Here is a 12,961-nt window from a genome sequence, read left to right as displayed (position 1 = left end):
GTGTTGCACTTTCAGAAATGCTCTTTTGCATTGCACATTGGTTACAATAAGTGGTTATTTGAGTTTCTGTTGCCTTCAATCAGCTTGAAGCATTCTGGCCATCCTCTAACCTGTGGTATCAACATAGAATCTTCACACAGACATTTGCTGCTATTTGTTGCTCACTGTATACTTTCTCTTTTTTAGACCATCCTCTGTAAATTCTAGAGATGGCTTTGTGGGAAAATTACAGTGCTGCTGAACTACTTAGACCAGCCTTTTTGGCACCATCAAACGGCACATTCAAGGACACTTTTTAACCATCTTTCTTCCCCATGTTGACGCTCAGTTTAAACATGAGCAAGTCGTCTTGATCATAACTACATGCTTAAATACATTAGGTTGCTGCTGTAAAATTAGCTGATTAGTTATTAGTCTTAATAAGTAGCTGAACAGATGTGATAAAGTGGTCAGTGACTGCATATTAAGCATGCATTAAGTACAATATATGTCAACCAGTCAAGCTGGAGTTTACATTTATGTCTGTCAAGATTTTTATAACACCAGTAAAAACTCAACTAAATTTGAATTTATCAGGTGGGTAAATAATGTGGCATCATCAGTTATTACATGTGGTCAAAAAATGATCTAACCAAAACTCCACCTGAGATCATCACATTTTGGGAGGTCCTCTGACCACCAAAACCTGAAAATCTTGTGTTCTACGTGAACATAAGTGCCAAGTCTCTTTTGACCGTTTGGTGGATCAAGAAACATTTTTACTCATCTGCAAGATAAACAATGGGATCTGGCTCACCTTAATGTGAAAAAAGAAGGATCTAGGTGGAGGGTTGCCATCAGCAGTACACTTTAGTGTCACATTATCTCCTTCTATAATGGACGGCTGTGACATAATCTGGAGAGTAACCTGCTCCGATGGATCTGTAAATATGAAATATTATTCAAAGACACCTCCAACTGACGAATAGATAACTCTCAAACTGGCTCAACTCATTTAATTGGTATAAAATAAAATTATCATTATTATTATTATTATTATTATTATATGACTGATCAGTACTTTATCTACTGAGCGATAGGTATGAACTGAAAGCAATTCACAAATATAAAATTCTCCCATGATGTAGTCCCAGCAAGGACTTAATTATCCAACAACCCCCTTCCATCTAATCTAACATTCCAGTAACAGAAAAGACAGGAGAGGTGAGAAATGCAGTAATTAGGATTAATCTGTGGCTAAACTGAAAGTAAATTGAACATGGCAGCTATACACTGGTCAAAAGTTTTAGAAAACCCCATTTTTTCAATTTTTTAAATTTTTATTATGCAGTTTAATGTCTCATTGCACGCTGAAATGAAAGCATAGTAAAACTAAACAAATTCAGTGGAAAAAGAAATCATGGAATCAATTTATAGACCAAAATATATTCTAACTTTGGAGTCATAAAAGTAGCCACCTTTGGCACATATAACAGCTGAACAGACCAGTGGCATTCTTTCTACAATAGAATCAAATATTCTTCAGAAAGTTCTTTCCATATCTGTTGCAGACATTCCCATAAATGTGTGGCACTTGTAGGTTGCTGTGCTTTCACCCTTCTGTCCAGTTCATCCCAAACTAGCTTGATGGGGTTTAAGTCTGTAGACTGTGCTGGTCACTCCATGTTTTCAAGCTTACCATCTGGTTTGTTTTCCTGAGGTAGTTCTGGCATAGCTTGGACTTACGTTTTGGGTCATTATCTTGCTGTAGGATGAACCGCTGACCAACTAGGTGCATACCAGAGGGTATTTCATGGCACTGCATAATGCTGTGGTAGCTGTTTTAGTTCAGGGTGCCTCTCACTCTGTACAAGTCACTGAACCTGGATCCAGGAAAACAGCCCCAGACCATCACACTTCCTTCTCCATGTTTGACAGTTTGACAGTCCTTTCACCTATTCGAAGGCGTACAAAGATCCTGCATGATGAACCGAAGATTTTAAATTTTGATTCATCGGTCCATAATACCTTCTTCCAGTCTTCAGTAGTCCAATGGTGGTGTTTCATGGCCCAGGCAAGTCTCTTTGTCTTATTCTGATGTCTTAGCAATGGCTTTCTTGCTGTAACTCGTCCAGTCAAACCCACAGGTCGAAGTCTTCTCTTCACAGTTGAAACTGAGACTTGCTTACTACGACCACTATTACATTATATTATACTATTATATAACTATTATTTTAAATAATAAATAATGTATTTTTTTATCCTCTGGCAGTTCTCTACTTACCTTTTTTACCATTTTAAGCTATTCATTGGACTTAATCGCCTTGCATTGTGATAAATAACTGGAAAGAATTGGTGTTCTAAAACTTTTGTCTGGTAGTGTATATAATAAAAAAAAAATATTAAGACTGAAAACATCCCTGAAATGCAAAGAATTTTACATTTCCTCTTGTCAGATTTTAAAATTCACAGTTTGGTTTGCTGCAGTGAGAGAGCCCCTGTTCCACACCTTTGAAGGGAATCTCTTAAAAAACATGGTGCATGAGTTGAAGCATGCAGTTTTACACACTACGGAATTTCTTCCAAAATTTTCATTGGATCTTATCTAACAGCAATGAAAGCATTTTAGCCATTTATTTCCTAAAAACCTTAAGCATACAAGTATTAAAATTACTTTGTGGCAATGTAGCTCTATATGAGAAGATGGAAAAAACAGATTTCATATAGTTGTAGTACAGTGATACAGACAGATGTCAGCACTGCCTTCCACTCACAGTGAATGGGAAAAGGTTCCAGCTCAGTCTCCTGATTAATCAGTGTGTGTGTGGCTTCACAGGCAAAGATTGCATCAGCATCCTCTTTGGTGGCTGCATATTGGAGGGTGGAGAGCATGGTGGATAGGCCTGTGTCAGGATCCAGCTTCAAGTGGTTAGTGATCACAACAGCTGGAAAGGCAAGATGACAACCACACCAGACACATGTACATACCCACACAGACAGACAGACAGACAGACAGACAGACAGACAAACAGTCAAAGACACACAGATTTCGTCAGCTGTTACTATTCCAACATTGCTTTGATTTAGACAATGAAAGTCAAGGACTTTCCTATTAATCAGAATCAGAATATTTTATTAATCCCTATGGAAATTATGTAACATTTATGTAATAATTATAATGTATTACTGTGTTCCTTCTGACAAGTAAGCAATGAATTTTATCATATATCGTTTTAGCTATTCTCTTGAATAAATATGATGCCCTCTAGAGGGATATCTATGACAGCAACTTCCCCAGTGTAACTGGATAGTTTACAGGTGACCGTAAGGGAAGAAATGCATTACATTTTTGATCATCTTTCAAAAGTTGTCCATTTTTTCTCCACTTGATAGTGGCTGGAGGGTTTGCTTCTGCCACAACACATGTTCCAACCTAAAAATGAAAGAAAACAAAACATAAACAATTATACACCAACTTGCATTTTTGTCACACTTAAAGGTTTTAGATCATTAACATGCCACAGATATGTCATATGTCAAGTACAGCAATTTTAACAACTGCTGACATTTACTTGGACTCTCTGATTGACCTTTCTGACTTCTTAGGAGTGGATGTGATTCATCACACAGCCACTCCTGGGAAGATTCACCAGCGTTCTAGGTTTCCCCATTGTAAATAATAATCTCTGTGGTTTACTGGAGTCGCAAAGCCTTAGAAATGGCTTTGTAACCCTTTCCAAACTGATAAATGTTAATAACTTTGTTATCAGAGGTTTCTTTAGATTGAGATTGATCTTTTAATTTACTTAAATTTGTCAGAAAAGTTGTAAGTTGCTACTTAAGCGATTTCTTGATGCAACTGGTATGAAAAAAAAAATCAGGCCTGGGTATGACCAGTACAACTGAACTCAGCTTTTAAAAAACAAAACAAAAAAACTGTGGTTAATCGTAGTTTATTCATGATTTAATGAGGGCCGAGTGGCAGTTAGGTTTGGGTAGTGTTTCTCCCTTAGTAAATCACCATTTAAATATTTACTTGGTTCTTTAGAACACTACTTAAAGCATAAAAGACATTATTCCAAAATATATTTCCTTCCTACTGCTGCAATCATGGTGGTCGGAGCTAAAAGTAGAACATGGTTAAGTTCAAGAAAACATCTAACTTTTAACTACATAATTTCTAGAAGTTAAACGTTATCTAGATAAACAAAAATATCTGAGCTGCAGTGCCCCTTCCTCTTCAAGGACAAGTGGACCAAAGCTATACCAGCAAAATGCAGCATACATATACAACAGAAAGTGTGATTGTAGGGGCCAAGTTTTCCATTTTTTATTATTTTTCCATCAGCTTATTTTCCTTTCATTAGTCACATCTTATGTAACATACACATTCAATACTGCTTGGAATTTCTTTTTTCCCCTACTTCAGTTGTTTATACTATCTGCTATGAAAGTTTCCTCATCTCGGCTTAAAAACAATTACTACTTAATGCCTGCAGAATGGGGTGTTCATTGCAGGGTAGGTGCAGATGGTAGCATGAAACTTTGCACACCGATTTTGGTGTCTCATGTGTCGCACAACACAATCTTTGTGGTGTGTTGGCTAATTGTGCACATCTCGATTTTTTTAACCTTGCATGTTGTGCTGCGGCTTCCGCAGCTGGGCTGAAGACAGGAGTATACAATTGTTTCGGTTTTTACTACCATTTTAATGATAATACAGCACAGGAGCTCAGGAATATACAGATATGCAGAGGATTATGTTAAAACAGTTAAAACTGTTAAAACTTGCAAAAAAACCCAACCAAACAAACAAACAAATAAAAAAAACCACTCTACAAAGTCTTCGCTTCTAGTTTTGACTATAGTCCTCTTATACTAGCCCTTATGTAGCTGTATTGTCTAAGTCACGACAGCTATTGTTCAGGAGAATACGGCAGCTGCTTTCTGTGCAGTAACAGCGTGTATAAATACAAGTTTCTGTGAAACATGGTTTTGCAGAGGTGAGCGGAGCAGGCACATTCTGGCCTAGAGATAACCAAAGAAGCAAGTCACTTCAAATTGAAAAAAGAAATCTTATGAAAGGTCTCTGTTGTAAAGACAGACAATGTAATTTTACACATACAATGTTACAATGATGCCACTGGTTACTGTATAATATGCTTTAGATGTTATAAAGCTTCGTTTCAGCCTAGTATAAACCACAAAGACTTGTCTAAGCTGATACTATTTCATGTATAATGCTGAAGCAAGCTCTTAGTACTTTCACAAGTAAAAACCACATTGTGACAAAATTAGACGTGGCCTTCAGAAGGAGCAGTCACTGGACTGTCAACAACAAAACCTGCCTTCATTACAGTCACCTTCATGGCAAAACAGACATTGACTGACTTTTGTGATCTAATGAAAATGCTATAAGAACAAAGTCATGCTTTCTGCATTCTCCACCACTAAATCTCTCTCTCTCTCTCTCTCTCTCTCTCTCTCACCTAATACTGCATAACTAGATTTTGCAAACATTTCTGTATACACAATTCACGCTGCATCATGGAACAACCTGACACATCTGATGGACAAACACTGAGACTTACTGCTGTTAATTTGTCTTTCTGTAATAATTCACTTTTGTCCATAATCCGCACTGGTGATGGCTTCTCTGCAAACACAAAAGGACAAAATCAAGGTTTCGAATTAAATTCAAATTTTAGATTGCATCAAATTACAACAAAAGTTGCCGTAATATTGTAAAGTAAAGACCCTAAAATAATACAAAGAAACCCCAACAATCAGACGACCACTAATGAGCAAACACTTTGGTGACAACGGGAGGTAGTTTTTCCTTTTTCCTCAGCTCTTTTTGAGAGAGTGGCACGGTTGCCCTTCCGTTGGTCTTTCTTGGTCTCTTGTGCTCTGAGGGTCTCTGGATGTCTGGAGCCCGGATCTCCTCCATACCTGCTTCAGGAGGACAGGGCTATGGCTCCCCAAACCCTCTAGCAGATCATTACATGAAGGAACCTTTTGAATACAAACACGCTCATGCTCACAGGTGTACACACGGTTGCTCAAAGACACAAACTACACCCTTTTTGGCTCCTACCTCAAAGCACACTGTGCGCTGTCAATCTTACGTGCTGCACAATAATATTCAATATTTAGTATTTATTTTTATATTCACATAGATTATTGCAATGATGTTGTTTATTATATTGCTCTCTTTTGTTTTTGCTTGTTTTCTTTTTTTTCTTTCTCAACAGGTGATCCAGGTGATTGATATATGTATTTTTTGTCTGTTTGTTTTGCTGTTTTTTGCCCTTTATCACTGTTCCTCTTCCCCACTGTTTTTCTTTCCCTACCTCTCTTTCTTTCTCCCTTTCCTTTCCCCCAGCCATGTCTGTCACATGTGTAGCAGGTGGAAATAAAATAAAATAAACAATAGAAACAAAGGTGAATCAAATAGACCAATACGGCAAGGCTGGGATGGTCCATTTGGTAAAGTAAATCCGTTGGGCATCTTTCTTGGCCTTTAGACAATTCTGATGGCAAAAAAAAAAACAAATGGGACAGGCGGGAAAAGACAACGGGAGGTAAAAACTCCCTTTTAACAGGCAGAACCAGGCTCAGGGAGGGACGGCTATCTCCCATGATTGGTTGGGAGTGAGGGGAGGAGGACAGGACAAAAGACATGCTGTGGAAGAGGGCAAGAGAATAATGAAAACTCCTTAATTAAATGCAGAGTGGTGCATGATGCGTCCAAAGGGGTGAGAGGACAAAAAAGCCCAGTTTATCATGGTAAGCCCCGAGAAGCCAGGTCTATTGCAGCATTACTAAAGGAGGACCTGTTCCAGCCTAACTATGTGCTTTATCGCTGAATCAGGCCACTTATCCAGGAATTTTAAGCCTGATTTAAAAAGTAGAGAGGGTGTCTGTCTCATAAATCCAAGCTGGGAGCTGATTCCCCAAAGAGGAGCCTGAAAGCTGAAGGCTCTGTCTCCCATTTCAGAACCACAAGTCTGACATTAATGGCCTGTATTTGTATAGCGCTTTTACTAGTCCCTAAGGACCCCAAAGCGCTTTACACAACCAGTCATCCACCCATTCACACACACATTCACACACTGGTGATGGGGAAGCTACATTGTAGCCACAGCCACCATGAATTAAAGTTGCAAAAAGATTAGAAATATTATTATGTCACACTTTTACCAAAAGCTCGCTTTGGTTTTTTGTTTTTGTTGTTTTTACAAAAATAAAGTTTAGACAGCCTTGGTGAATAAATAAGGGGAGGAGCAAAATTCAAGATTGTAGTTAAGCTTACTGTAAACAACAACAGAGACGGGATACTCCATGAGGTTGGCGTCTGACACCACCATGCAGGTGAAAGTCCTCTGGTCTTTGAGTGAGGCCTGGGTAATGAGCAGGCTGAAGTGCCTATTGATGCTGACCCGTTGAGCATAACCATCTGTGGCCTGAACTGTGGCCTGGTCACTGTGAGCCTGTTTGATTAACAGATCACCAGGTGTGCCATCATCTTTTTCCTAAAGTGTAAGGCAACAGAAGAATAAGACAAAGAAGACAGGGTTTGTCAAATCTGTACAAATCTTCATTCTTCAAGCGTATTTAAATAGACATGCACAAAAATAGAACAATTTTAAACAATGCATTTAAGCTTTCATTCAAGCATTCTCCAAGTAGAACGTACAAATGTATCACATATGTGCTAATTAGAATAGGTGTACACTGCTAACTCATAATGCAAAATTCAACAGGTCATCTTTGCCAGGTAATCTCTTTAATTACAGTGTGGATTAAGTGGAGCCATATTTATCTGACTTCTTTAAATAAGTCTTGAAGACACTAGCTGTAGATTTATGATGGACATAAGCCTAAAGTTTTGCCCTAGACATGACACTCTCTCATAGTTTTATTTTATTCATTCCCTTAAGCTGGGCATACACTGTGCAATTTGTCACACAACAACCGTGAAAAGAGTTGGATGGACATTGCTGCTCCATTGCAGCTGGCTGGTCAATGTTTTTCATTAGCAATTTAGCAAAGTTGATGGTGGTGGTGTGTGTCTGTGTGAGTGAAAGACAGAGAGGGAGAGAGAGAGAGACAGATTTTGTGTTATAAGCTTCATGTTATGGACGCACAGTGTGAGCACTCAGGTCGTGTTATGAAGGAAGGAAGGCTCAGAGTTTAGTGAGTGGGTGTGCTGGGATGTGCTAAAAGGTGGGCCTTCACAACAGGTCGCATCAGAGCACCGGGCTGTATAGTGTGAGACCATGCATTGTGACCTACGAACTTCTAATCCCTGTGATTCAATCCTACTGTTTGAGCAGAAGCTGCATAATGCGACTGAAAAAAAATTGCACAGTGTATGCCCAGCTTTAGACTGGATGGTGATATTCACACAGCTGATTGCTTACTTCACAAGTAACTCAATGTCAGTGTGTACTTACATATTTCCACTTGATGAACATCAGATCTTTCGGTGGTGGAGCTCCACCATTGCATGGCATAACAATGGTTTCTCCATACAAAGTAGTCAAGTTTGCTGTTCCCTTTACTGCATAACAAAAGACCACAAATTGTTAGAATAAATAAACATATAAAGTGCTACCATCTATCATTTAACTGGAAAAAAAAACGTACACAGGTATTTTTGAAAACGGAGATTTTCCGTTTCCGTTTTAAAAAATAATCCCGTCCACACGTAAACGCAGAAATGGTGGCAATATATTTCTAATCATGTAGAAATGTTGGCCAATCAGAAGTCTAGAAGCCTCAGTGGGAAATAGTAAACAAGGATGGGGCATAGAAGCAGAACCGAGTCGTATGTGTGGAGGGACAGTAACTGTGTGTGTATATGTAAGCATTTAAACGCTGCAGAGAGTACAATTAACAGTAACAGTATTGTAGAAATTCATTTCACCGAAACAATAACGTGGCGCACAGTATTACGTCAAAAAAGGCGCACACCCTTGACGCTGCATTTTCTGCGTTTTCTCCGTTTTTCTTGTCCACACGGAAATGCAAAAACTGAGTTTTCAAAAATATCCACCCTGGCCGGAGGTTTTAAAAATCTCAGTTTTCAGTGACCGAAAACGCCGTTTACATGTGGACGAAAGGTGAAAACGCATAGAAAAATCTACGTTTTCAAAAATACCCGGGTACGTGTGGACGTAGCCTCAGTAACATGTGTACAGCAACAGCTGGCATTTTGAGTACTGCTTGTTTGCACCCTGATTAGCCAAACCTGGGTACATGAACATATCCATGTAGCTCTTCTCCCCTGACTCAATCAATCCTTGTGTACATCAAACCCACTTCCAACTGCTGAGATCTTAAGAAACCCAGCAACGAAAATAATCATTAATGTACCAGTGGGTCAGTGAGCAGCTCCTCCCAACTATAACTGTCTTAAAATGCCTGGGTGTTAATAAGTGAGTCAAACTATAGCACAATATCCTGTCACTCCAAATGTGATGTGTGATACCATACATCACAACGATCATGTGTAATGTCAAAGAAGTAAGAAAATTGGTGGAAAAAGATGGATGGACAGTTAAAACAATATTGCTTGTTTCCCTGTCCAGTTTCTTGTCACTGAATTCTGCATTTCTACAAAAAATATATATTAACTGTTAAAAACAAAGCATGTTGAAAAACTGTGAGTACAAACACTCGAATATTACTGAGTGAAATTAGCCAAAAATATAGAAAGTGAGAATGGTAAGAGACAGGCTAACAACATACAATGAAATTTTTTATTTTTTATTATGATGAAAATGTTAATGTAGCCTTGGCTATTTGTTAAGGTTTGAAGTGACTTTGTGGAGTTATTGTTCAGAATTTCACCCTGCTCAGTAGCGAGTAAAAAAAAAAAAACCCCAACAACTTTGTTTAGTATAGTTTTTGTGTAACTGTATAAGTTTGTTCTATAGATGTTGAATGTAGCTTTGTTTAAAGTTATACTATATGTGTAAAATTTATTTTGGCTCTAAGCAAGTTGCTGTTTGAGTTCTTTATAAAGTGCAGATGTTGCCGATCCGTGGAACCAGCACCTCAATACAGAGATGTGAGATATAACGAAATATATCAGATGATGATATCAAAACATCTATTGTTTATTTTGTGCTGTCGCAAAAGACACGGTTTACTGTAATATGTTTTCATTGACTTAGATGACAGTTTGCAATAATCACCACGGTACAGCAGAAGAACCAGGCAAAACAAATTGAGGAGCTCGTTCCTAAACGAGGGCCTACCTCTGTGGCGTGGACGTGATTCAGTTATGAAAAGTGTGACATGGAGGAGAAAACTGCACAAATTATACAAGAAAATGGTCCCCACCACAGACACAAACACAACAAACCTTCTTTGCAAGAATCACATTAAAGAGTACAGAGAGAGTTTATGAATCAAAGGCAAATATGAGCCAGGTCCTCATAATAAACCTCAGACTCAAACATTAGAACAGGCTTTTCCCTGTGGTACGCCATGTAATAAAGACTCAGAAAAATAATAATGTCTATTACAAGTTACATCTATAAATATATGGTTTCATGCAATGGCAAAAAAAATTGCCATTGCATTTTTTGCCATTGTATCCAATCACTGGATGATTGTGTGAGTCATCCAGTGTGTGTCACTACTGGATAACACCATGTAAGGTCCATATTAGTTAATCTAATCTAAATGTAAAAAAAAGAAACTTTTGATGTGGTAATGATATAAACTATTCACTAAATTTGTAGGAATTGCACTATATAATTTTGGTCATATCGTGTAGTCCTACAAAACAGGAAGTGTAGATGGTCTCTCTGTTTAAAACACCCAGTCCAATCCAGTCCAGGGGACTTGCCTTGTTTGTTGCCTCGATCCTCTGGTTGTCTACATTGATTTAAAAAAAATAGGAGCCCCAAGTAGTCTTGCACTTCAGGTATTTACAGCTCCAGTCACTACTGACACGCTCCAGAGAATGTGTGCAATACACTGAATACCAGATAAAGTTGTCACTGACAATGGGCCCAAGTTCTCAAATTAGGTTTTCCGATTAGACTCCGGCACATCTGCAATAAACAAAGCATTTGCTAGAAACTCTGACTACATCTTACACAACCACAGCAGAGTTGGTGATAGGAAGACATTGAAGGCAATGAAAATTTCTCTGATGCAAACTTGATATATAAGTGACTATGTTCAATCTAACTCTTGCAACTTCCAAATCTCAATACTCTTTAAGGTCTTGGACTTAGGGGTGAGCGATATATTGAATATACTGTATCACAAGTTTTTCCATATATGATGGCTAAAATGGCTTTACCGTAACCATCTGCATGCAATTCACTGTGAGTGTCTTTTCTCCCAAACTCTGCGAATGCATCATTAATTTCCCCCTCCCAAATAGAACATTTTCTACCTGGTACACCGTGGTGAATTTTTGCTTCATGTCCTTTTATGTTGCTGTGATCGTTTGCTGGTAAAGGTCTAGTGTTGATAACAGGAAGAAACATACTGTTGACAGTACAGTCGTTTGTAAAAAACAAAACAAAACACTGAGGGATCGATTTGAATGACTGATTGGCTAAAAATAACATTTGTTTTTGGAGGTTATTTAAACATATTGTGATATATGTCATGTATCGTGATGTAGGCAAAAAATATTGTGATATTAGATTTTCCTCAACTTGGAATGTGAATACCACAGGCTGCAGTGTTCAGAGCAGCGCGAATCCAAGCCCAAGCCTTTGATTTCAAAATTAAAAACAAACAAAACACATTTCTATTTATCTGGAAGAAAAAAAAAATACCATCCGTTTTATAAAAGCACTAATTTCCTTGCTTTTAAAAACCTAAAATGTGACATATCCCTCTGTCTTTCGGAAGACCATATATAAAATCAAAGTTAAAATTATATAGATTTCTCGATCAACTTCATGCTGGCCCATGGTTAATCCTAGATGTGATGCCCTAGAGAAGCACAGAGGGATGGAAAGGCAAGTGCCCTTGGGAATTAAGGCTAATTAATTCTATATGGGAAAATGGCCTTGTGTAGACTCAGCAGACTGTTGAGGCACCAGCATGTCTGGAGAGAAACAGAATATCCTCTTGTTCAAAATGCCTTTCATTATTTACAATTCATGTAATTAGACAAAAAATAATGCCCAGTACAAGAACTTGTTTTCTGAGGTCCGAAACATGTCCAACAGGCAAGTAAACCAATTAAAAACTAAGACAATGTGACCTGCAGATGTCCTTCCTCCTTATACATGTTAGTGTGCTTATCACAAGGCACCAGTGGTGGACCTGGCAATTCTAGTTTTCTAAGCAATGCTGAGCAATGCTGGGCAGTGAACACAGGGCCCACTAGAGGACTTTGGGTCTTCGTGCCACCATGATGAAGTCTGTGACTATTTGGTCATTGACATTCACAACTGCTGCCTTGTTCTTCCCATGTCGATACTGAACTTTTACTTTTGTGGTTCCTAAATTATGGAGGAGTTCCAGCACATAATCTGGTCCCTTTAAACCCCCCACCCCACCCACCAACCGACCAACATTAGTACCAGAGTTAGCTTCTAGTCAATGTTAATCGGTTTTCGGTGGGGTTTTTTTGAAATTGTCTTTTCTCCATGTTTTATTATTACATGGTCTGAAAGGTGCAGCCTGAGATGTGGTCTAAAGTCTTCCCTCCAATGTTTTACCAATCGTGTTAACATTCTGTTTTTACCACATGCAATAAAAGTGTTTCCTGCCTGGGCCCAGCAGCCTTTGCCTCTGAGCCAGAGGTCCACATAAAACAAGTGGAAATTCTAACAGTCTGATAATAAATTGTGAAAACTTATAATTTGAGCATATTTGCCTTTTCTTGTGAGAACAAAACAACAACAATAGCAACTTTTAAGGTAAACATCACATAGTACTTCACAACAAAATACACCAAAGTTAACCAAACACAAGGCCAAAAAGATTCATTTTT

General features: G+C 38.3%; 1 protein-coding gene across 1 annotated transcript in view; it reads right to left on the bottom strand.

The window, feature by feature from the left end:
- The window catches only part of alcama (activated leukocyte cell adhesion molecule a), a 36,855-nt gene that overhangs the window by 12,431 nt on the left and 11,463 nt on the right, over positions 1 to 12,961 (bottom strand). Inside the window, exons 2-7 of the mRNA XM_082549207.1 lie at positions 8,439 to 8,545; positions 7,295 to 7,514; positions 5,571 to 5,635; positions 3,325 to 3,412; positions 2,754 to 2,924; positions 797 to 921 (exon numbers count right to left, since the gene is read on the bottom strand). Coding sequence (XP_082405333.1) covers positions 797 to 921; positions 2,754 to 2,924; positions 3,325 to 3,412; positions 5,571 to 5,635; positions 7,295 to 7,514; positions 8,439 to 8,545 — 776 coding nt within the window. The remainder of the gene's footprint in view (positions 1 to 796; positions 922 to 2,753; positions 2,925 to 3,324; positions 3,413 to 5,570; positions 5,636 to 7,294; positions 7,515 to 8,438; positions 8,546 to 12,961) is intronic.

This window comes from Aulonocara stuartgranti (assembly GCF_965226115.1).
Source record: "Aulonocara stuartgranti genome assembly, chromosome: 10".
NCBI lineage: Eukaryota > Metazoa > Chordata > Actinopteri > Cichliformes > Cichlidae > Aulonocara > Aulonocara stuartgranti.
The sequence above is the reverse complement of the archived record's forward strand: the minus strand, read 5'-3'. Positions and strand labels throughout refer to the sequence as shown.